Source organism: Thermobia domestica, chromosome 11, assembly GCF_964235325.1.
Source record: "Thermobia domestica chromosome 11, izTheDome1.hap1.1, whole genome shotgun sequence".
NCBI lineage: Eukaryota > Metazoa > Arthropoda > Insecta > Zygentoma > Lepismatidae > Thermobia > Thermobia domestica.
This window is the reverse complement of record NC_137464.1, coordinates 32564406-32591536: the sequence shown is the minus strand read 5'-3', so window position 1 is coordinate 32591536 and position 27131 is coordinate 32564406. Positions and strand designations below refer to the sequence as shown.

Sequence of the window (27131 nt, the reverse complement as noted above, 5' to 3'; positions counted from 1 at the left end):
TTTTTATCATAATTTTTCGTCATCGTATCCTTGCAGTATGAAACATGTTATTTCAAGAACAATTTTTTACTACTCTTTTAACCTGTCATTTGGAACAGACAGTAGTTGAAGGAATAATAAAAACAAAAATTTATGTGAAAAGAAAGTTCCGTTAACATTTGATTCAACAGAGAAAGGAATGCAGATATTGTAAAATATTTTACAAGACATTATTGAGTTTGTACACTCATGTCCAAAATTATTGTCGCATGTCTATAAATATGTAGTTGTAGGAGTATAATTTGATAACGAATTTGCCCGGTATTTCTTACAATGTTAGTATGTGTATAATCGGTAAAGACATGTTAGTGGCAAATTTTGTCAAAAGAGCAGCAACTAAGATCAATAAAACGAAAATAAAACTTTCTTGCCCATTTTGCAACATTTTGTTTTACTCATTCTAATTTTCGTATTTATAATTCTTTTCCTATGAAATTTACCACAAATATACATTTCCCGATTATACACATGGTATCAGTATTAAAAGTACCCTGCAAAATCATTATAAAATTATATTCTTACAAGAAGACAGTCATAGATATACGACAATCATTTTAGACATGAGTGTACTTTTTATAATAGTTGAGGTCGTAATGAAAGGAAAACTGTTATATTTGAATGAACAGAGGAAGAACGTAAATATTGTAAAATCATTTTCAATACTTTTTTTTTATTATTATTATTTTACTCGAGATTTCTTCGTAGTTTGTTATTAAAATACTTACCAACATATCCTCATTTTATTGTCCTAACAAACCAATATATGTTGATAGTAAAGTAGTTTAGATTTATTGAGCCTTCAGTGTTTCATGTCACGCCCCACCCCACCCATTACGAAATCCTGGCTAAACGAACCAGTATATGTTCCAGTAAAATAGTTTAGAATGATCGAGTCCCTGGTGTGATGACCACAGTATTTCATGTCACGGACCCCCCCCCCCTTTTCACGAAATCCTGGCTACCTGCCTGTGTGATTTTTTGGCATATACAGTATATATATATATATATATATATATATATATATATATATATATATATATATATATATATATATATATATATATATTACTGAAGTGGAATCATCCTCATATGAAAAGACAGGTGAATACAGCGAGTATGGCGAACGAGGAAAAAAGTGAAAATTCCATCTTTGCTCGAAAACATTTCCTAAATTTTATGCTATGGGAACATCTTTCTGGGTCTCATACTGTGTCAATATTTCCAAAATTTGAGGATAGAAACGCAAAATATGGGTTAAGAACTTTCGGTGTTGAGCCTGTGAAAAACAAAATGTGGAGAATAAGTGGTTTCAAAACGCAAAAATAGCGTCATTGATGTCATATCACAAAATCAGTATGTCATATTGAATAATTGTTTATTTATTTCAATGCCCTTGACAACAATATGCTCCATTTATCAAATGGTTAATAACAGGTATAAATATGATAAATTATAATACAAAGAAATACTACTAGAAATACAAGAAATAAAATAAAATACAAACAATAAATACAAATACTACAAATTATGTATGAATACATGCAAAATTGATGAGGTAATGATGAAGATACAAGAATGTCTTCAAATTTAATATAATACAAGAATACAATAGACATTTTAATACAGGATATGAGAATACCGTAGTGGGCAAAGCACGTGATTATACATTAAATACTTTAAAATGGGGATTGCATCTAAAGATAAAATAACTGTATAAATAATCTGCGTCAAATAATATTATACTTGTAATAACTACGAATTATAGAGACATATTGAACATAAGGCAAAGTAAAATCAATCTATATTCCTTTAGCAATTAATTGCTTGTGAAGATTATACAGGGTGTGCGAGAAATCCCTTACCATTTCTAAAAAGGAGCACTTGAATTCAAATGAAGTGTTTATACCATCAAAGAAGACATGGTAAGTTAATGAAATCACATCAATTAGACATGATCGCGTGATCGCATCGGTGCGTACAATTCCTCCAGCTATGTTGCAGCGTGTATTCAGGTGTACCGCGAAGAGATGCTCACTCTGTTTGGATGTGAAAGATATTGATATTATTGACCCCATCAGGAAGTCGCTGTCGGAAAGAGGGATTGCCGCCATCGACGGTGGCGGGCCGACGGAGACAGCCGGCACCCGTCCGCGGCGGCACGACTATCTACTTGTTCAAAGTTGCCGACCTTTTGCCGAGGCGGCAAGCGGTCGAAAATCGTAAAATAAAATGCCCTTTGCCGGTTATTGCCGACCCTCAGAGTCGGCAAAACAGTTGAAAGGGCCTCTTTCCGACCATCTGCCGACTCCTTCTTCCGGCCTTTTTTCGACGGTGCATTTACTGCCCTTTACGGCTGTTTGCCGATTGCTCGGTAAGGCAACTTTCCGACGGCGGTGTCGGCGCATTTATTGATCATTTCCGGCTGTTTGCCGACCGCTCGGCAAGGCAAATATTCGTCGCGGTCGAAAATCGCGCGGAAAGACGCCGGTGTCCGGCGCCGGCAATCCGACCGCGGCATCTGCTCGGCATAGACAAATTGTCCAACTATAGGCGGCAGGATCCTGATGGGGGTCCTTCCCAGAGATGGTTAGGGATTTTTCGGACACCATGTATAGTCTAATTGTTGGAGAATGTTCGTGTTGAACTGTATTTGATCTGCTTAGAAAAAATAGTGTATATGACCTTCAACACATAGATTTTACATTTAATTCGATATATTGCATAAAATCTTGAACATAAACAAAATAGTTAATAAATGTATACGGTAAAATATTTTGGGCAGACAATCTACGGGTAATTAACATAGGAATTGAAAATTCACACAGTACAGCAGAATATGAAATCCTACCGTATTTATTTTAGTTGATGTATTGTCTTTTTTTAAATACAAATAATGAAGAAATTTATACTGAATACCGTACGTTCTATGTCGTCAATGTGAATTTGAAAATAAGGGCACCAGTTTGCAGATATGTCTATCATAAGTTTTCGTTGTTCCTACAATAAAACGATTATACGATTTGGAAACTAAGTATTTCAAATGTAGATTAAATGTTAGTTGAATATCAAATGTAATACCCAAATCACCAATAAAATGGTTCTTACTCACCTGAGTTTAATCGATACTATAATTATATTTTATAAACCAATTTTTCTTACAGTTAGTAAGTCATACAGAGCATTTATTAATAAAGATTAAATGGTAAATTGTTAATTATACTCCACTGATAACATGAATCAAGGCCTGTTGTAATGTGTTAGAATCGGTAATTGAATTAACCCTGCCATCCAATTCCCACAAATTATTCGAAAAAAGGGAAAATGTTCGATACAATACTGGATTTTTTCTCTTTGTAATTTTCCTATCATGTACACTGAACCACAATTTTCTCCCCCCCCCCCAAGTGCTCTAATTCTATTACTTGGGGTCCACGTCATTTGCAGTTGTGAGAACGCCTAGCCACATGCAACCCAACTTACACGTAACTTTACTCGGCACTGACAGCAGTTGATAGCACTGAGTCAGGTCTTTATGCAAGTAAAATTTGAGTAGATGACGCACAAAACATTTCTCCATTCTGAGATAAATCTCTCTGGTTCAGAGCGTGTTGTCCAAAATGAACATCATATGTTAATCTCAATATTGCTGTATATGTAATGTATTATTGCATTATATACTGTATATTCAAAGAAATAAAAACCCTGATCTTACACGAATCACAAAATGCTTAAAAGTAGACGAAAATATCAAATCTAGAACAACTGCTGGAAATAAGTTTGTAAATGACTACCTCCATTGACAGACTTTCTCCAATTCTCCTTATTCCAACATCTTTTTTCTTTCTAGGGAAGAGATCCTGCTTGTCACACTGAGTATGCATTGAAATTTAAATTGAAACACTTGAAAAAAATGAGCCTAGCAGGATTCGATCCCGGGTCTACCGAATAGAAGTTTAATGCGCTAACCACTCACCTACCACGCAACTTCATCTTCCACCCAAGCAAATACGTAGTTAAAATCGTTTCATGGAAAAATACAAAAAGATACTAATGCTTGTGTGAGTGTCTTAATGACTTACTCGAGATTTCCTTGTTTAACTCAAAAACAAGTTATATAGACGTTCCTCAACGAGGAAAATATCACGAAACGTTCTTTAAGTTGAGGCTACGTCATCGGTTTCAGGGATGGTCCCGATTTACATTACATTTCTTCTTTACCATAACTTCTAATTTCCAAAGAAGAAAAGACGACAGAAATTATTTTCACATTCTTTGAATTGTATCAACACGTGTAGAAATAGACAGTTCTATGTTTATGTTCCATAACTACTAGTTTATTTTCTTATATTCATTTGAGGAATTTGTGTCAAATTGAGCCGGTGGCACTAGCCGAGTGATCTCGGGCGTTCGGCTTCTGATCATGAGGTGCCATCCACTAGGGTTTCGAATTTCTCTGAAGAGCAAGGTCGGAATTTTAACTGTCCTCAGTATTCCTGTCTTCGTGTCCCTGTAGTGTTTGGAATATGTCGAAAGGACATGAGGTGTCAGTGGCGAACAATACTCCGGATGGGGCGATTTGTTTAAAAAAAATAGTGAAAGCAGGAAACTCCCATTGCAGCTACCTGGGTTCAAATCCCGTCGTGGAAATTATTAATTTTTCTATATAGGAAGGTAATGTTTACGTAATTGGTATTGTAATTCTGTTGTTCTTTTATTATTATTATTATTATTATTATTATTATTATTATTATTATTATTATTATTATTATTATTATTATTATTATTATTATTATTATTACCACAGAAGGAAATAAAAAGTAACATAGTCGAAGGTATTAATAGGAACACAAAAGATATAGATTATGTTAGATGTTTCTTAGGTTTACACATGAACGCAATAATATTACGGTTATGGATTTACAGATAGAATTATAATTTTATGACAACAAGAAATTGAATATAAATGTTTGTTAGCTGATAACAGGAATGCATTTTGTTTCGCCCTTCTTCTAGGTAGTAAGGTGAGGTGACATCTTAAATAGGATCATTCTCGTGACTCGAGTTGTAAGTTCGATCACTATTTGCCATTCGTGCACAGCTAGAAACTCATTTTTGGCCCATACTACAGCAGTAAGCACGTGTTTATCCCTTATGTATTCATCAAATCTTGTCCAAACACGGTACGTTCCCAAACAGTACGAATCAAGGTTGATACGGATGACGTAATTTTGTGTTGTTGGCATTTAACCTGTGAAGGAAGTCGTCTCAGAGTTAAGACCCAGAGAAAATAAATACATCAGAAGTATCAATATTGCAAATTGTAAAAAAATCCTTAATTGTCTCAGCCGGAATCGAACCCACGATCTCAACATTATGAAACAAACGCCTAAGTCACTACTCTAAGATATCACAGATACTCATGTTGATTGAAATGTAAAGTTTCAGGGCACTGGATTATATTTTTATTTAAAGTTAGCTAATTTGACGAACCTTCCTCAGTACCTTATGTTTCCTATTTTTACGCTTTTTACTCACTTTTACAGTTTTTCTAGTAAACTTTAAGAACAAAAACACAGAAAGATTGAGGACGATAAATATCACAAACACCATTCGCGAGTTCTTCCCTTGCCTGAAGTAAAACAATAACATATGGTGAACATGCAATTTTGGTCTCCCGTCTTCTGTGTGTTGTGAAATCCAGAGTTCGATTGGGTCAGTAAGTCAAGTGGGTCGTGGGTCAACAGCATGTGACCCACTGCGACCCACCACCCTCCATGACCTACTCTGACTCACCGACCCACTCTGCTCACGGCATTGTAAACAGCATCTTCAGAACATAATATTTTTCACTCTCGATCCTAGCCATAGAAACTAAAAACACGTTTCTGATTCGTTGCAGTTTGCGATTGTCCAAACCTTCAGGTCTATGTATTGTACATTATAGTAGTAATAGAAGAAAATTGCCACTTTGTTGGAATTGAAGAAGAAAATTGAAGAAGCAGTTGAGATGAAATTTATATCATGGCAGTCAAGGTAGAACAAAACGAGCCCTGCAAGGCTTCTAACCCGTTCCTACTACTACTCTTACTACTACTATTACTACTACTACTACTACTTTTACTGTGGATTCGTATAACAAAACTGCACACGTAACTAAATCAGTTGTTTGAGTATTATTTTCATGTTATTTTAATGAAAAACGTGTTATGAAAATTTGGAAAATAAAATATAAAAATAAAACACTTTTTTTGGCCCGGGTTTGAACCCTCACCAAAAACAATTATAAGTACCAGCCTACTGCGCTAGTACGGTCGACTACGAAGACCACCAGTAACAGGTACTTGATTTCTCCTATATTTATGCTACGTAGCGAGAAACGTATAACTCCAACTAACCAGAACCACGTATTTAACTCCTATGAGTAGGGTTGAGTGTGATTTAAAAATATGCTTCTGAACACTGGTGAATTTGCCTGCGTTTTACTTTCAAGGCTTCCATTTCCCTTTTACGTTTGTTTCTGTTTACTCACGTGAGATGAGTATCTCTAAGTGAAAAAAGAACTTCAGTATTTTCGGATATTGATATTTGTAATTGTAATAATAGCAATAGGACTTATACAACTACTTGGCTTTCGAATCACACAACCTGTGAGTTTTTAGAGAAGCTAACTACTGAAAAAAAAATACATTTTTGAATCACTGTAATATATAAATTATTATATTTAAAAATTGAATGTAACTATGTGTGCCTAATCATCACGGCCAAATTGCAGTCAAATAAAATGGCTTTAGGTATATAGTTAGGCCTGAATCCAAACTGGGATATTATCATATTGCTTTCATTATAATAATATCCTAAGGGATAGTGGGAATCCTAATATTTGCGAAAAAATGAGTATCTCCCAAGCCGTTCAACTTACGGAGCTGAAATTCAGTATATTAACTCTTTATTGAAAATGAACAAAACATGTCCTAGCATTTTTAACATTATCCTTTATGGGGAGGATGGCATTTTTTATATATGGTAAATTGATAGTGGGTTAGTTTGTAAAAATAATCGAAAAGGATCGGCATTAGTTGAGAAACAAAGTGAGAAAGAAAAATACAGCCTGTTCGATTCCCGCGGAAGCACATGTAGTTCGGATTCCACGGTAATCCGTAGGTCCACATCTCATATAGCCTCGCTGCTGAAAGAGGCGTTAAATTCAAAATCAACTCAACAAAAAATACAGTGCTTTGCATCATATATCCATATATGCTTACCATGCGCTTTCTACTATAATAATTGCGGAAGCTTAGAGCACAGGACAATCAACCCATAAAGTTGTGAGGAAACAGACAAAATTTGAAATGTAAGCTTCTGTACGTTGGTCTACTTACCTTGATTTGGGACTCAAATTTCATCCGTTTTTCCACTGAAAAGTATCAATCATTCAACAAAGAAATAATTAGGACATGATAATTTAATTGAAATTCATCGTAATTTTGCCCATGATAAAACACTTTACCATTTTATATTGCAAAGGTCAGATTCATCGTTATTATAACAGAGCGGTGCTTAAACGACTGACCGTAGAAATTCTAACTCCGATTACTTAGAATTTCACAACCTGGTTCTATTACAAGTGTAAAATCTTTAGTCGGTAGAGAAGAGGCCGTGGATCATGTGTCAGAGTTGATGACGATGTGTTTTGGTGGGTTAGTGGTTCATAGCGGCTGGTGGGTTGGAGTGGTTCATGGTAGGTGGTGGTCAGAGTGGGTCACGGTGGGTGGTAGGTCAAAGGGTCGTAGGTCAAGTTTTCCCCCACGCCATCTCTGGTCAAATCTGTAAATCAAACCAAACAAAGAGTAATATTAATACACAAAACGCTCAACATCTTAGCTATCATGACATTACTATTGCATGATCCGAATAACTCTAGTATATCCACAAATCATCATTTGTCATATTTTACCGAAATACGTCATGACTTTTCCGACAACCCGATACTTTAAATGTTGTTAATACGCAATTAATACGCAAAAAATATTGATCTCATCACTTATTCACTTACTCTCTTATGATCCCATAGATATAGAAAGATGAAATGTAGTATCCAGGCTTGGTGTAGCGTGCAAGTAAACAAATAAAAAGCAACAGGATAATATTTCCCTTCCCCAATCCTCCAAAATGGAGTGTGTTGATTATTCAACAAAAAGACTTGAAATCCAATCAGAAGATTGGAGCCAAGTCTTGACTTTGCAATAATAATAATAATAATAATAATAATAATAATAATAATAATAATAATAATAATAATAAAAAAGGAATAACAGAATTACAATATCAATTACGTAAACAATACCTTCCAATTAAGAACAAAATGATTGCTATGACGGGATTCGAACCCGTGTTTCTGCAATACGAGTTTCATAATTTGCCAATCTACCACTAATTTCTAATACAAAGACAAAACAATAAACTAGTAGTTACGGAAGATAAAAATAGAGCTTTCTTTTTCTATACGTATTGATGCAATTCAAAGAATGCGAAAATAATGTCTGCCGGCTTGCATTTTCGCGGATCCCAAGAGTTTCAGATATCATCTGATCTTATGGGACCATACAGATAGGACATCAAGAATTATGTCCTATAGCGGAAAGTAAAGGCCAACTGCTGTCGGCCCTCGTAGCCGAGCGTTTGGAGTTTATCGGTAGACGTGGAGGAGTGCGGACGTTCACTCCTGCTCGTTGTGACTACCGAGTAGCCAGTTAAGTGCGGCTACTTAAGTGTTATTTCAAGTGACTCCTATCAGTGCTAACTTGCTATAGAAGACAGCTTTGATTCTTCTAGAGCCTTTAATTATTGTTTGGCAAGCTTTTTTGTTTGATTTTGTGTGCATCATTATTCGTGGTATACGGCAGGACACAGTGAAACTTGCATTCGATAAAAGTACGCGACGTATACGCCCAACTGCTTTGGATATCCATGTTTGGCTGGATGAACAGGTACACGTGAATTTGGATCAGATTGATGGTATTTAATTAAACAGTGAATAATATTGCGTTTTCTTTAAATTTAGTTCTCCAGAAAAATTTGAACAATTTCTCCTCAATACACCTAGTGAGCTTCAATTTTTGCTTCAAGATGGCTCACGTAGTCTAGTTTCAGTTGACAATGCTTCAGATACTCTTACACGTGTGCGTATCACAGATCTCCCCCTTGAACTAGATGTTAGTTTTCTCAATTCTGCCCTCAGTAATTACGGAGGTGTGAAAAAGATAGAAAATGAGCAGTAGTCCCACAAGTACCACTCCTCTGTGTTACGTATAAAATGGGTTGCATGTGTCTAGGCGTTCTCAAAACAGGAAATGACCTGGACCCCAAGTAATGGAATTAGAGCACTTAAGTTGGGAGATACTTTTGTGGTTCAGTGTACATTACAGTACCATACTATACAGCATTCAACAGGTCATTCCCTTACCTTTTCAATGCGCTGTAGCATTTTCCAGAACGGCAATTGCATACAGAGAAAAAAAAAAAACTTTTCTGTAGGGAGGTGTTCAAAATGGTTAACAATCTGTGGCCTGCAAGCCGTTAAGAATCGAACCTATGTTCGTGAGAATTTTTTAGCTTAGAATCGCCCATAGTATCAGCACCCAAAGTACGATCAGCATTTCTTCGTGAATCATTCTGTATTTCAACCATTGTCAAAAAACGTAGAAGTGCATGAATCAAACTAATTACAGTATTTCGATTATTCATAGTGTTCTAAACTTTCTTAAGGATGTCCAAAATACGCAAAATTGTCAATCCAGGACGTTAAGAATAGTAAAATAATTCGTCTTTAAATTACAATAAACTCCAGTTTTTTTAAATAGGGAATTAGGTGCGCAACAAACGCGGGTAATTCACAGAATGGGCGGAAAAGGACACAATTATCATAATTATGCTTTTTAACAATATGTATTTGCAGTAAAGGGTTTACGCATAGAATTGCGACTTAATAAACAGTAGTCTTGTGTACTTACAAGTTTGATAGTTTACTTTTTTACGAGAAATCGGTCAACTGCTTCTGATTTCTCGTGTTAAATCAATTTTTCTTTATTTGTCATCGAAGTTTTCTTTAAACAGAATTTTGTCACAACATTTTTAAAACATTTTCCTTTAATATCGTAATTATCGTCGAAAAAAGGAAGAAAGAGGAAAGAAAGACCGGAGATAATCGATACTTTGCTGTATGCATCTTTTATATATATATATATATATATTTATATCTAAATCCTAGTGATTAATATGTAACATGATATCAGCGGACACTAAACACTTTTATTTTCTTTTTTGCGCGGGAAATATGATAATCTAGATCTAAATCTCTCGGACATTACTAATATTTCTTAAGATTTGAAGTAAAATATGTTGATCTACATGTAGATTAATTGTACCATAATCTTCTAGGCATGTTTAAAATTATATATATTACAATAATTCATACAAAAGTTCATTGTTTTATCCTTACTAGTGTTCACGATGTTTTCTCGTCTGGTTTCATAAATTTTGTACAGGTCTAATCTCTTCTTGATTCTTGAATAGAACTTTCTCGTCTCGTTTTTTTTTTCTTTTTTTTTTTAAATTCTTGTACAATTTTAATTCTTGTACACGCCTTGATTTCTTCACTAATTTCATCCAGAAGTTATCAGCGTCGTTCTGCATGATTGGAGGTCCACAAAAGTTGTGATATATTTCTAACATTTAAATCATATTTATTACTGGAATATACAGTATTATGTAATAATTTTGAACCTTTATACCACATTTATTCCGAAGTTGGTCGTCCACTTAATTTTCGACATAAAGCGTAATTAACAGCTAGGAAAATTTAAAAAGCGTCAAATTTTAGGACCGCTTTGAAAGGTTATAATAGAGTAGGGTAGGTTAGAGTAAGGTAGAGTCGGGTTAGCTTAGGGGAGTTTTGACCCATTTTGTTGAAGTTAAAAGAGTGTAAATTTTCATCTCTGCTTAAGGATACCAACTGGACTGTCTCTGCACACCTGCAGCAATGTTCAGAATACAAATGCTCGTTACTTTCTCACAATGCAACCATACAGTAACAGTAACCTCGCGCGAAATAGTTCCCTTCACTTGCCAAATAGTTCCATGATTATATCCAGTTATAATAATAATAATAATAATAATAATAATAATAATAATAATAATAATAATAATAATAATAATAATAATAATAATAATAATAATAAACACAACTTCAGCTCTTCTTACATGGCCTATTATCAAGCACACAGATGAGCGAATTATCCATTTCCTTCCGGTAAAGTATCAAAGTTTTGCTACAAACGGACGACCAGCTTTGGAACTTAAAACCTTTAAACTTTGATAAATACTCTTTCATTTTATTTACAATCACTGTATCAATTTATAGTTTTTATACTATGAATCATGTAATAATAAAGAGTGTTTAACATCAAAGATCTAAAGGCTATGAACTAGTGTTATTCACAAGACTCGTGAATTTTATCATCTCGTCTCGAAAGCAAGATGACTATTGTTATGTTTCTCATCTCGTCTCGATTTAAAATATACTTCTGGTCTCGTTTACTTTGTCTTGTTTAGCCTAAAGATAACTATGGGACGTTAAACTAAAAAAATCATTTAACTTTTCGTCTCTTATACAACACTAATCTTTTGCAATTAAAATAGCTAAGTTTCATCTTTTAAAAAATACTTTTATCTGCTGTTTTTCTTCCCGAAGTATTGCCATATCTTAATTTCAAGTTTATCATACGTATTTACCTGAAATTATAGCATTCGCCTTCATTACAGGCCGTAAAAGTAAATAAAAAATAATAGTATAACGTTTGCTTTAGGCCCGTGATCGCCAAACAGTTGAACGCGAGCTACAGTGGTTCGCGGGAACATTTTCGGGTAGATCGCGGTAACGCTCCGGTTGGTTAACCTTGATTCCTCCACTGAGCTGACGCTAATGACTGAGGGCGCTAGGGAAAACAACTACTTGTTTCTCCCGCGCAATTGCCATTGCCTCCCTCAGCTCAGAAGCTTCCTAAGCGTAGAGTGATTATTGTAAGAGATTCCACTCCCCTTTCCCGCTGAAATTGGTAGACAACTAGCGCCGCCACTAAAAGGAGTTCGGGAAGTATGAACTACTGAAAACAAAAGCTAATCGTTTATGTTATTTGACCGTTCAGAGCGGAAGCGGCCAGTGAAAGCGGTAAATTTCAAATCTATTGTTATCACTCAATGTGCAGATCGTTACGCGAAGATGAGTAGCGTCGGTTATATAAAAAGTGGTTCTTCTCGAAAATAAAAAGTGGTTCTTTGTGTATATATATACATATATTGTATATATATTCTTGTGTATATAAAGTGTAACATTTTATAGTTTCATAATGCCGAGCGTTGTGTGTGTGTGCATAATACAAGTGCGTTGTGTGTGCAAAATATGAAAGGGACTCGGATGTATCGTATTTTAGATTTCCTACAGACAACGAAAGGTAAGTAGCTTTTAACTACACACTTCATATATGGAAAGTCTGGAGGCAAAACTCATTTTCCAAATAAGATTAGGAGTGAAATTACAGCTTCTTACTTTGGAGGCTAAAGTTAGGTTTCCATAACGTAAATAATGCCTACTTGTAACTTGTTAAAGATTGGGCATGCCGCAGAATAGTTTGTAATGGAAGTTTATAATTTTACGGCATATGACTGAATGCATATGAAAACGGATTGTGTAAGATACTAATTTCCATTGTTGGAGCATTTGTGTACAATGTAGGGAACAAGTATTTTGTGCTTACTTACTAGGGATAAAACATACGAGAATATGTTATGGCTGTAACATGCTACTTTCCACTAGTGAACTATTTCCGCATGATGCATTTTATGGTTATAAGTAAGGAGTTACTAAGGTGAAATCACTGCGTGCTCAAAATTGTTACTTTATCGCATGTAAATTTTTTCACTATTCTCGATATTGCGAATTCCCTGTGTGTCCTGCTCCTTACAAACGCACAGCCGTACAGGGCCCCTGCTGTGTTTTTGCTCTGACTCGGTTAGATACCATTATAGCTTTTTTTCGCCACCTAACCAAGAGTTTTTTACTATCCGTTTATGGGCATGCCCACCGTCGCTGACGCGTCTTTCCATGTCGAACCCCTGCGCTCGTGCACTGTACTTCTGCTCTGATTTAGAAAGGTAGCATTTTCGCATTTACTAGCCATCTAATGTAAGTTAGTGTTTTTACGCAGTGTTTTTTTTTTTTCGTACGTAAGGACGCAAGTTCGTACTTGTAAGGGAAAGATGAGTTTGCACGCGTATTATCAATCTGCATACTTGTGGATTGGTGCTAAGCTGGCTTATGCCGAAATAATTGTAATAGGCGTGCCAGCTTGGTACCAGTCTAGACCGTCTTAGTGAATAATATGTAGATTTTTTTTTTTTTTTTTTTGAACAGACTATTCTGTAGGTGTACTGGAGAGTATTTTCTTTTGTTTCTTCAGAATTCCAACTTCCTCCAAGGAAGAAGAAGCTGTTTAAGTTTCGATACGCTCCGCCGCGCCAAAGCTATGTACTTAGTGAACTAATTAAAACTTAACCTATTCATAAGTCGTCATTAGGATGTTGAAAATCTTGCGGGGATTAACAGAATAATGGCTATGAAAAGCTTTAGATAAACTTTGATTTGAGTTTTGCGTCTAGACCCAGCGTGTTATACGTTCTAGTGCTTATTTGGTATTGGCTAAGAATATCGTAATTTTATGGTGAAAGTGAGTTAGTGCGTATCAAAGAGAACTGCGTAGAATATTAGTTCCTATTATCGAAGCATATATCCACAATGTTGGAAACCAGGGTGATGTTTACAAATATAATGTTATTAGTGTCAAACCATTACAAGGGCCACAGTGGTGTTAAAGTGAGTGATTGCGATATGAAATGTTTTTTCGATATCTTCATTTATGTGTATACCCTCCTTCGCAGATACGCCTGCTCGTTACCTACGCGCTTCCGCGCAAACCTCCTTGTTGCTACTCTGAATAGATAGCATTTTCGTCCTTAAGTGGGCACATAGCACAGGTTGGTTTGTGTTTTCGCACAGTCGTTTTTATAGCATACGTCCGAAAGCATATTTATATCATTTGGGGGAGTCCTAATAAAATAAATCGGCACCAATAAATGCAACTCTTGGTCTAAGAAACAATTTCTAGGACACTAGTAGCGAACTTCATGTAATAATAATTTTGTAATTGCATATATAATAGAATAGCACGTGTTCATTCCCAGGGCACATCAGGTTGCACGCATTTGATCAATGTATACCCAAATGTCGGTCATGCGTCAGGGTAATAAGACTGTAGAAAGTCTTGGGAAATCACTTAAAGAAAGAAATGTCAAAACAATAATTTGATAGAACTTTTCTTAGTCTGCATGTTTACTTAGATTAACTAACACCATTGCCTATGGAACCCGGAGGTTCAATGCCGCGTTCACAAAAGCTCTCCATTGACTTCTGTCCTTGGCCAACTGGATCCAGTTTCTACTTTGTATTCTTATTTCTGCGAGATCCATCTTAATATTGTCCTCCCATCTGCGCCTAGGTCTTCCTAATGGTCGTTTTCCGATTGGTCTTCCAGTTAAGACTTTGAAAGCATAGTGTGTGATGACATCATAAATTTAAAAATATATTTTTTGTTATGCCTATTATTATTATTTTTTGGTAGGCTTACATTTTGCATTCAAAAGACTGAAATTTTGCACACTCGTTCACTGCACCCCTTATTATTTTTCAGATCTCTGCGTGAAAACCGGGGGGGGGGGTCCAGAGGGGAAAATGTAAAAAAAAAAAGATATTTTTAACAAAATAGCTTTTTCCGCGATTCAGATGGAGATATATGAATGGTATCATTTGAAAGGCTGTTCTATTCTGAAGAGAGTGACGTACGAACCATGATCCTAGGATAAATAGGGATGTTACAGGAAACTGTTACCTGAGATCCTGTGTTATACGGGAATTGGGGGATTTGGGGGATATTTTTCGCGGGCTTACTTTTGCACGTACGAGATTGAAATTTTGCACATTTATTCAATGCACTCCTTAGTATTTTTCAGTGTTTCAGATCTCTACCTTAAAACAGGGGGTTGGTCCAGAGGGGTAAAAAAGGGATATTTTTAATATAAAATTCCTTTTTTCGTGATTTTTCTGCCCCAGATACACGATGGAGACATTTGAATGGTATGATAGAAAATCTTTTTTATTCTGAATAGAATAATGTACAAATCACCCTAGAATAAATAAAGATGTCTGAGGGAATTTTTAAATATTTTGCGGGTTATCTGGGGCATTGTGGGGATGTTCTCAGCTCATTGTTAAATATTTTCCCCGCCCTTAGTATTCAAGATAGCTTGAAATTTTATACACATATTTAGTACACCCCTTAGTATTTCCCAGTTGATTTTGCGATATGTGCGTTAACACAAGGGAATCCAGAGGGGATAAAAATTTGAAAAAAAAAATCAGAAAAATCCCATTCTCTCAAAATTTCTCGCTTCAGAGACATGATAGAGAAATGTGAATTTTACCGTTTCTGAGGCCGTTCTATTCTGAAGAGAATGAGGTATGAACCATGATCCTAGGAATAGGGATGATGATGTAGCTGCTTGACTGAAAGCCCATAATTTCCCTTTTTAAAAAAAAAAAAAAAAAACATAATTTAAAAGGGTTATGAAACATTGCTTGGAATTAACAGAGGTTAACAATCGGGGATTAATTCAAAATTCAACCCTAATACTTTCATTTAAATGGCATAATTAGCATTGAATACTACTTCCTAATGCTTTTTCTTCAGTTCGCGACTTGTAATTTACGAGGAAAAAGATTTGATTTAAGTCAAAGAAATCGATTTAAATAAAAAAAAATCAGCAAAAATGATTTTTTTTAAAAAAATCATTTTTTTTCCACCCTTGTTCCTCGTTTTGAAGATTCCGCCATTCCCCATTCCCGTTCCTCTTGGGTCCGAATATTCGCCTCGTGATCTTGTTCTCAAATACTTTCAATCTATGTTGTTCCCTCAGAGTTAGCGACCGTGTTTCGCAGCCATACAGAACAGCAGGCATGATTATCGTTTTATGTATTTTAAGCTTCAAATTCCTCGACATAATTCGCGACAAGAAATTTTGAACTGAATAATAACACGAATTTCCTGCTTTTAGTCGACACTTAATTTGCTCATGAATATGTTTTTCGTCTGTTAATATTGATCCCAGATATCTGAAACTATCCACTTTATCAAAAGTATAAACGCATCCACGATTTGCCGTGTTATGGTCCCGACGCACTTCCATGTATTTATTTATTTATTTTTTTTCTCTCTCTCTGCGTTTACTTCCGAACCCAATTCACTGCTAGCTTTTAATAAGACCTCTGCATTTCTTTCTATTGTTCTCTTCTCAAAAATCATTACAAGTGTTACAGGTAATCACATCACTGCGAAAACCCACGATTTCACTACCATCGCGTACGCAAATACTCACCATCTCTTACGCGTCTGCTCCCTATAGACACGCCCTCGAGCAGGCTCCTTGCTACGATTAAGCCCTAACAAGGTTAGTAGCATTATGGCTTTTACTAGCCACCTATATAGATAGATAGATAGATATAGGGTGAAAGTGGATCTGAAAAGGTGGGGGGACGGTAGGTAGCGGCGTGACGTCACGCCGTTCCCCCTGCTTTCTGCCTTTCTTTTGTCCATTGTAATTTTTTTCAGGTACTGGGGGGAAGCCGTACATATTTTTTCGAGGTGGGGGACGACGTTTCCCTGCACTTTTACCCCTATATATATATATGGGTGATTCCAGGAAAAAGGGAAATTTTCTGTCACGGGCATTTCTTCAAACTACAACTAGAAAAATTCACCTCAATTTCTTTTGTTTGGTAGTAGTTGTCACAAAGTACTTTCTGGGAACTACTGTAAGTTTTGAGTAACAATTTAAATTTCAGCCACTTGTATTTGTGCAGAAATATTACGGTACTATCTCGCCTATAAATTCTCAGTTTTTGACGTTCAGAAGTATAAGATACTTTCTTGAAAATGTACTGCATTGCTTTATTTGGAGTTAATGGTCTCAAAATATATTTTTTTTTTCTATATAGGGTATTGTAGTGTTTTAATTCCGAAGGAAAGCTAATTTTTACTACACATAATAAGTTTAAAGCTTATTTTCGTAAGTAGAATATTTCAAACTTAGTAATACGTAGCGATAGTAAAATGTACTGTATGTTCATTTTATTATTATTATTATTGGGTTTAATTATGTTAATTTGTATTACAGATGCAAGCAGTGGCTTACAGCCATTTCAAGAACGGATCTTTTGGCGAGAACTCCGACGTATATCTGAGGAGAGCAGTCTGTTTGCAGACTTCATGGGAAAGCAGCATGTCTGTCAATGGAGTTAATTCACGTGAACAGGATTGGAAATGTAGTCTCTCTCGTATGACTTAAAAGACCAAACACACACACACACACACACACACAAAAAAAAAAAAAAAAAAACTTTCTTTCGTCACTGTCCATGAGCCTGCATTTTGAATAGTTTAAGTTCTAAATAGGAGAAATGAGGTACAGGAATTAACACACATTTTATCAGTAGCAATCAGTACGCAATTTCCATGTACTTTCTTAATGGACCTTATAAAATTATTATTACTGTATTTTATTGTTTTATTTTCTTTCCTTGTCTTGGTTTAGGGTAATCTTTAGCTTATGCACAATTATGGTAGCATATGTTTCTATTGTTGGTTAAATGCAACATTTCTCGCGCGGGTAACGTGAGATAATGTGCTAAAGAGCTCTTAATTAATAATGTCTAAATAAAATTCAAGCCTAATTATTTCTGTTGCTGATCATTTGTTTCGTTTGCTACCATAAGTGTGAAATTACGTATTTGTGTTTTTCAACTATGATCTCTGTGTGTAATTATAGGAAAAAGTAGTGGCAATTATTAATGTCTTTATTTATTTGCTGATTACATTAGAGTTTAGCATCCCTTTCACTACCAAGATTATATGAGACGTGAACCTATAGTTTAAGGTGGAATATAAACAACAGTAATGCGATAGAACCTTCGAAAGTTCTTCACCGCGAATCGAACCTGGAACCTAGTGCGCCAAAGGCATGAGTGCGGGGCGATTAGAGCACAAGGGAAACAAGTTCAATTACCAAAGTTAACACAAAAGGAGACAAAGCTATGAATCTTTTAAGCTCTATAAGGAGTTTCGATGGGGATCCTGAAGAAGAGATACTTTCAAAATGGATTTGATTCGCTTGTGCACTGAACGCGCTGTATTATCTAATTGATTTCTAGATCAAGTGTGTATGTTCCAGGTATTGTTGAAGGATTTAACTAAATATACTCATATATTCATCGATATCCAAAAAAACTTAGATGTTCTCTACAACCGTGGCATCAGAATTAAAGTTCTGTTTTGACAATTACTCAGAAAGGACTAATGGATGAGTCAAGTATGACGTATTTCCGCCATTTCATTCAGATTAATTTGTTTTCGGTACGTTCAAGAGAAATTTACTGCAAACGATATAATGGCATAGTTTTGCGCTGATCTTTATACAATATGACAAAAGGGGAGAATATCTAAATCAGTTAAAAGAAAAAATCCAAAAGAGCGGTCTTCGAAAGATAACAGGGTCAAAAATAAGGAAGGGAAAGAAATCTATCTGCATGAAAGTAAAGACAATATATCATAGGCCAAATTCTTGCAGTTTTGTTGACAGCGGAAGTAACAAAATTACTTGACTGATCCATTCGTGTACGATATGAAGATTCTATAAATAAATACAAGCTACATCAAATGTATATTTATCAAATCGGTAAATTGTTTTGAAGCCTTTCTACAAAGTTGAAGTTTGTGATACAACTTGGATTCATTAGTTGAAAGCACATTATTATTATTATTATTGGTGAAGTTATTAGGCCAAAGCAGACAAGAGATGTATTATGGTCAAGGTTGAACTGGATTCGAACTCGCAACACATAGGCATTCTCACTATGACACGAAACCTACAATTTATTTTAATCGTAACTGCTAGCATTTTCCTCTGAGGAGCAATCCCAGCTGAATTATAATAGGAGACTGTTACGTAATAAGTAAGGCAGGTAGGTATTTCCTTGGCTGTATATAAGGGACTAGAGCAGGGATGCAAATAAGCAACAACATTTTAATAGTCCATGGAGAGAGCTACTAGCACACATCCCACAATAGGAATCATTTACTTACCTTCGGTATGATATTAGAGGGTGTCTACTAGATGTTTGTTTTTAAATTCGAGGCTTTCTCCAGGTCTATTTATATTATTTTCCAGTCTTTTTTTTTTTTTTTAAGCAAAGAAAAGTTGTTACTGTTAATATCCCCTCCACAAGGCCAGTTGAGAAAAACGTGCAGTAACTGAAAAATAGCAACCAGAGTTCTCACCTTTAACTAACGTGTGATTCATAGCTCTTAATAATATCCCTCTCGTGTTTCAGTTATCGGCTTTTCTTAATAAATAGACAAAACCTAAAAGAATGTTTCACTTTCTGAAAATTTTCCTTGATTCCCAGTTCCATTTTCCCTGACTTGTCCATTACTTTTTCGTAAAATTTCCTAAAGGAGAAGTTTCCAGTATTTCCCTGATTTCTAGATTTGTTAATGTAGCAAAAAGAGTTTTCGAACTGCCCCAAAATATGGATAAAAATTCCACCTAAATACTTTCAAGAGGTATATGGAAACTCTGCCACGGGAAGCGTACAAAAAAAAAAAAAAAAAAAAAAATGTCACAAGCAAGCGGAAGCAGTGACAGAACTCCGACCAGATATCCCCCTGGTTGCTATTTTTTTTATTAGGACTTTTCTATTATATACAGTGAAAAATGTAAAATTAAGAAAAATCCAGATTTGTTGTTAAATTCCAGGTACAAAAACAAATTCCAAGTTTTCCAGGTCAGTAGACACCCTGCGTTAAATACTCGCCCGTACAGATGAACCACTGGTCCCAGGCGAGTGGTTATTTTCATCCCTAGACTAGAGTATTAAAGTAGGATAGGACTCACCGAAAGTAGAGCTATAACTAAATCGCAAAATTATTTTAGGTTCACTCGAGCAGACGGTTCTACCAAATAAAACATTTATAGGTAAAATACGATGTGAAACATTTTTTGTGAAGGAATGAGAGTGTGAATATAAGTAATTACTGCACATCATATTGAAATGAATTTTGAGTGATAGTGAAAGTATTGTATGCGTAAGTGTGCTTTTCCACTACCCTCGTTTATGCGTGTGTTCCCTACGGACGGAGCCCCTCGCCGCCGCTCAGATCTTCCTGCTGAGCTCCTGCCCTGACTCGGTTAGATAGCATTCGTGCTTTTTAGTGGCCACCTAGCATAAATTGATTCGTGTTTCATGCACTGTATGTAGTTTTTATGCCATACGTCTACACTATTTACACTGCGCCGTCAATCTGCAAGTAGTAATGGAGCACCTCATTTAGTGCATGATCTGCTAAAAGAAATACAAAGCTCTAACATAACCTGAAAATGTAAATGTGCCGAAATTGAGTAGAACCGTCTGCTAGAGTAATGCCATGACTTTCGTGTGTGTAGTAACTTTCTTGTGTTTGTAAATATCCTTTTGTGTGTGTGTGTGTGGGGGGGTACCGCCACGACTTCATCTTAGAGGTCTGCAGGGACCGGAATTGTTAGTGAATTTATAATGTGACCCCCCACCCGAGTCCGAAATATATGTTAGCATTTAGGCCTGAGGTCGTGTGATAATCAAATAAGCCCAAATTACAGAAACTTAATAATTAACTTTGTGGTGGACAAACACCGTGTGCGTGGGTTTTCTCAGGGTTCTCCCATTTCCTCCCACTGTCTTCATTCCACCATTTCATTCATTACTCATAATCACCATCTCCTTTCGCCTAACCGGCATAATCGTGGGACGTAAAACTGAAATATTTCATGTCATTTCATTTAATAATTAACGTAAATATGTATTTTTATTTACAGCAATTAGAGGTTTAATTATGCAGTTGTGCTTTAAAAGTTCTCCAGAAAGAACGGTCCAATAAGTATCGTTGTAGAGCATATTTACAAAGTTAGGCCCGAGAACTATGGTTGTATATTCAAAAATTTACTACCCAGGACGGAAGTGATTTATGCTTTGTAAGCCCGAAACCGGCCTGCGGGCCCAGTCTGACCTCGTACAGACCTCTACTTCGTCTATCATGTTATATATTCAGAAGGAGGGGTTCTAGTTATTATTACTTTTACTTAATTATGCACCGAGTCAGACGGTGATGACAACAATGAGTGAACAGTGGAATGAAAAAGTGGGAGGAAACTGCAGAATACCGCGAAAACCCACGTATACGTTTTTGTTCGTCAACCACAAAACCCGCTTGTCGCAAGCTAAGCGAACTAGCACAGTTTTACCACTCAGCCACCGTGTCTCCTCATAAAATTAGACAGTACCACTTTAATCCTCTCCTACAATAAATATGCTATACTATTAATTTATTTTGCCATTCAGAATATAAGTACAATATGGTATAATTAAGGACATGCTACTCGAAACTATTGGCAGAATAAATTTTCTCTTTTTTATTTCCCTAATATAACTTATGCGCTTGAGGCTAAAGATGACGGATGATTAATTAAATTATTGTGAAATTAATTTTATGCACTTTAACGTCGGGAATCGAACTCGGAACCACGTGCACCAATGACACGCGCTAGCCATTAGAACAACGGGGACGGCTTTATCCGCATGCACAAACTGTCCTATGAACGAGAACATGAAAAGACGGTGTTCTCGCTGCTGGTAGCAGACAACGCTAGAAGCAGACGATGCAAGCGACTTACGACTCCTACCAGTAGAGGCGCTAGAGTCAGTTTTGTGGCATTCTGGGAGAAATTTGAATTTCCATTCGTTGTATAGGAAGTGGTGCCTCTTATAATACTCACTCTACGCTTCCTAAGTTTCGCGACTACTGCTTTAGGCTATTAGTAGAAGGATGATTAATGAAGAAGAATTTTCGTGGAAGAATTGGTGAAAGGTAATGGGGGAACTTCATTCATATGAGTTAAGTTCGAACCAAGGATCAGATATGATCTCTGTAGCAATAAACTACCATGTCCCTAATATTCCATTGAAATCTGCTTTGTTGTCTACTGTTTAAGACATCTTTTTATACTCAATGTATAAAATTAAATAATTTTTAAACATGTATATATATAAAAAAAAAAAAAACACTTCTTCACATTACCTCATCATCCGCCATTTTGTGTACAAAATCACGTAGAAAATCTTCAAAACTAAAATACTTCGGAGCAAAGCTATGTTTTCTCTTTGATTTACCAACACTTTTCTAAATTTCCATAGAAATATATAAAATCAAAAATTTACAACAAAATACTTGTTTGAATAATGGGTTTTATTAAGTAAGTCTCACAAACCTTATATAAGAAGCCTCTCAGGGGGAAGGGGAAATCCAAGTAGATCAAGGAGGATTACACAAAGTAATCTCTTACGGGGGTAGGTAATAATTCAGAATGAATTGACTTGGCATATGATAGAATTCAATAGAAAAATGTGTTTCTGTGATACAGAAAATGTGAATTTGTTGAGAAGCCCCATTACTGCCAAATGAAAATACTGCTAATTTTACACTAATTATGTGGTATCTTCAAATAGATAAAAGACAATCGAAGAGTGAAACAAGACCACCGTAGACAATATTATTTTACGTGAGATGCCGTTGTTACGACTTACTTATCTGCTTTCGATTTCCAACAATTTACAAAATCGGCATTTCTTTTCGCGTTTCTAGATAACTGCAAACGGAAAGCTACTAACGTGATAACGGTGACTCGTGATAACGGGACATCATGCAAAATAACATTGACTAATGATGTCTTGTTCCACTTTTCGATTATCTTTTATCTATTTGAAGATATCACACAATTACTATAAAATTAGCGGTATTTTAATTTTGCAGTGATAGGGCCCCTTAAGCCATAGAGTTACTTAGTTTCAACTAATGCATTAATATGTATTGTAGGCGTTTTAAGAATTATTTTGAGTAGTATCTGTTAAGGCGACTAGATGTACTCATTGTAAGAGTTTTGAAGGTTCAAATACAGTAAAATATCGTTAATCCGTACCCCGATAAGCAGGACTTCGCTTAATCCGAGCAGACAAATAAATAAATAAAGTAGATTGCATGGTTTTAAATGTGGTTAGAAGTCAACATTCGCATTCGTCACGTAGCTTCGTGACGGTTAAGAATACTGTATTGTATTTGCTTATTGTTGCAAATACACTACATTACAGCACATGTACAGTCTTGTTAAAAAAATCTGCCCACCCACCTCTCTTTGATATGCCCTGGATTCATATAAGAAGTTGGAATTAAATAAAATTGTTTTTTTTATCAATTATCTTTATTTAGAGCCAAAGCAATAGATTTTTTTACGCACGGTTGCCAGAATTTAACCTTTTAAAGCAAGATGGGTGGCCAGGATTTTTTGAAGACTGCATGTATATAGTACAATTGGTAGTATGTTTCAGTACAGAAGTAATATATATAAATCCCATGTGCTTCTAATGCAGCATAATAAACGTGTTTCGTTGCTGTAAACCGAGTTTTAATGCAGTTTCTAGTGTTTTTTTTTTAAGATTATTTAAGTTAATCCGGACTTCCGTTAATCCAGTCTATTTATCCCCCTATTAGTCCAAATTAACGAGGTTTTACTGTAACTATTTTTCTTGTCATGTGCAGTACAATAAAAATGCTTTTAAGTGTCGCACAGAATCGCATCTGCGATTCAGCGGCTGACATAACAGTTGGGCTCGCCATGGGAGCGTCTAATGCCTAAGCGGTAATCACACACGATAAGAAACTTCAAAAACACCACCGTCTACCACTCAGTACGCCATCAATAGTATTCACGTGCTCATTGCCGGATGAGGGGTTGATGGTTCTGAGTAAATGGAAACAGATGCAAAGGCATGCTTAGCAACAGTCTGGTGCTAAACAGCCATCATTAATCTGTTAATTCAAACAAACCTACAGTCCATTATCATCGTGTAGCTAATATTGTAGGTAAACAACCCTGTACAATCTATCACTGCCAAGCAGACAAAATATCTGTCGTCTTATGGTGTGGTCACATTGTGCAATCCACTGTCAGATTGCCATTGCGTGAAGTCCTCTTCCGTTCATTCTTTTCTCTCACACGTTACGGTAGGAACATGTCGAAGATACCTTAAGTCGCGGTCGCACCCTCGATACTGGCACCAACCCATGAATTTAAATGAGTAAGCGCATGCCGAAGATGTACGCTACATCGCGACCTAGAGGTCGACCGCGAGGATGAATTAGTGGTCGCGATGATAAAGAACTGAGTTTGTTTTTACATCGATGTTCAGCGGAAGCATCGCTGTGGCTCGTGTTCTTATTGGTTCTCCCTGAAGCATTGCACGGAATAAAGACTTCATTTGTTTAGAATTTCGTCTGCAGAGGATTGTATGTGTCAATGCTCGAGAGGTTTTGCTGCACTGTTAAATTTGATTATGAAAGACATTAACAGAACTAGCGAGGAATGTTCCAGCTATATGGGTTAAGAAACACAAACATTATAATAGGTACGTTTGAACTAAAGAATGGAAGAAAATAGCAACTCAAATGGGAATGTCAAATAAGTTATTCATATTTATATGAGAATTATACTGTAGCTTATTATTATATAAGGCAGTGGCGGTTAAAGGGAGGGGACTCTCGGGGCGAAGTCCGTAAATTGTGGAATTTCTGAAATAAAAAGAAGCTACTGTTAATCATGTCTGTACTTAAAAACTTCACCCCCCTCCAATTCCGATATTAATAAAGAAGGGTTTCTTTTAAATTCATTACTGATATAAGGTAAAGACGCACGTATCCATAGGGAGGAAACGTCGAATAATGGAATTGCAGTCATGAAACTTTATTTGCTGAAGTTAATATCCCCTTCACCTCGAAACCTGAAGGCTTTCCTTTTTTTCTTTTTAATTTTACTGGGAAATGATTTCTCGCCTGAGTGCTGAATGAGGGCATTTCTTCACAGGAAATTGAAAAAATGTAAAAGTCTCTGATTTATTGATAGAGATGGAAGTAGTAGAAAATGGATCGATCTGGGCCAACATCGGACAACATTAGCCAACTCAGGAGCCCCTGAGAAATTGAGCACCTTACACCGTGAACCCACGGTCTTTTACGACCTCCATTTTAGGGGTGAATTTGTTCCCTTTTATGAGCACTTTTTAGGGGGTGTACTCGTTCTCTTTTATGAGCATATTTTTAGGGGTGAACTCGTTCCCTTTTAAGAGCATATTTTCCAACCCCTACGAACATCAGATTACGTAACATAACAGATAAGAATATGAAACATAGAATTCATTCTCTTTTATGAGCATATTTTCCAACCCCTACGAACACATAACATAACAAGGGTATACTCGTTTTCTTTTATGAGCATATTTTTCAACCCCTATTTTAACATAGCAGATAACAGATAAGAATATGAAACACAGAAGGGGTGTATTCATTCTCTTTTATGAGCATATTTTCCAACCCCTATTTTAACATAGCAGAAATATAGCGAAGATTAAACATAGTCCATTTTAAAGGGTGTACTCATTCTCTTTTATGATCACTTTTTCAAACCCCTATTTTAATGTAACATAGCAGTTGGCCTATTTTTCCACCCCTATTTGAGCTCGTTCCCTTTTTCAACCCTTATTTGAACTTAGCAGAGAATACATAAAACTAAGACAATAATGAGGGTGTATTCGTTCCACCCCTATTTTAACCTAGGAATTTATTCCCTTTTATGAGCACTTTTTAAGGGTGTACTCGTTTTCCAACCCCTATTCGAACATAACAGAACTAGTAAAAGAGTATGACTACGAAACATAGTGAACTCGTTTCCAACCCCTATTTGAACATAACGAACATAGCAGAGAATAGGGGTGTATACGTTTTGGATTCCACCCTATTTGAACTTCGTTACCTTTTAGGGGTGTACTCGTTTTAATGTATTTTTCAACCCCTATTGTGACATAGCAGAACTAGTAAAAGAGTATGATAACATAACGCATCAGACAGAGACTACGAAACATAGCAGGGGTGAACTCGTTTACGAACACACAGCAGAGCATTCCACCCCTATTTGAACATAATGAACATAGCAGAGAATAGGGGTGTACTCGTTCCCTTTTATGAGCATATTTTTCAACCCTTATTTTACCATAGCAGGGAGCCACCCCTATTTGAACATAGCAGAGATTATTTTCTTTTACGGGGGTAGCAACACCCCCAATCCTCCTCCTTTCTCATCCAGGGCTTGGGACCGGCAATGGCGGAGTTTAAAAAAATAACATCATCATACTCTCATAAATGAATAAAGCATAATATTATTAGCATCAATAGTGGTAAGTGAGAATTTGTTTAAAAAATCGTGCAGTGAATAACCAGATGCACGACATGCTAGATATAAAAAACAGTAATGTCCACAAAATTGAGATAAATCACCTTGAATACGTCTATTATTCCATGTATAATACAGACAGTTTCGTTTTAAAAACCTTATATGATGTTGTATATAGGGAGGTATACCATAGCTATCGAAATATTCTCCCACACACATATTAGATATATAAACAGCAACCCAATGTTCACCAGGCTTATCACTAGAATCAGTATTTACAATTATGGCGGCTGGAAATGTATGAATAAACAAAGGTAACTCATCAGCAGCATATACATCAATAAAATGATCTTTAGGCAAATTTTGTTGTAATGCTTCATAAAGTTCAATTGTATTTAACATTTTTTATTTAATTAATATATATATTTTTCTCTGGAAATCAATTTCTAATTCTAAATAGAATTCACCATAAATAATTGTTGTTACAAGAGATGGCAGTGCTTCTTTAAAATGATCCTCTAAACGTACACTTCCTTGCCGTTGTGGACTAGTATGAAATGCAG

The 27131-nt window shown here is 35.8% G+C and overlaps 1 protein-coding gene and 1 long non-coding RNA gene across 2 annotated transcripts in view; one reads left to right on the top strand and one right to left on the bottom strand.

Moving 5' to 3' along the window:
• LOC145663544 (uncharacterized) overlaps nucleotides 1-22480 on the bottom strand; it is a 77189-nt gene extending 54709 nt beyond the window's left edge. The window contains exon 1 of the mRNA XM_081729655.1: nucleotides 22371-22480. Coding sequence (XP_081585781.1) covers nucleotides 22371-22385 — 15 coding nt within the window. The 5' untranslated portion in view covers nucleotides 22386-22480. The remainder of the gene's footprint in view (nucleotides 1-22370) is intronic.
• LOC145663543 (uncharacterized) lies at nucleotides 12125-17759 on the top strand. The gene is made up of 2 exons (XR_014127177.1): nucleotides 12125-12548; nucleotides 17380-17759. It is a non-coding gene; the product is annotated as an uncharacterized LOC145663543 (long non-coding RNA).
• Nucleotides 22481-27131: the final 4651 nt, after the last annotated feature.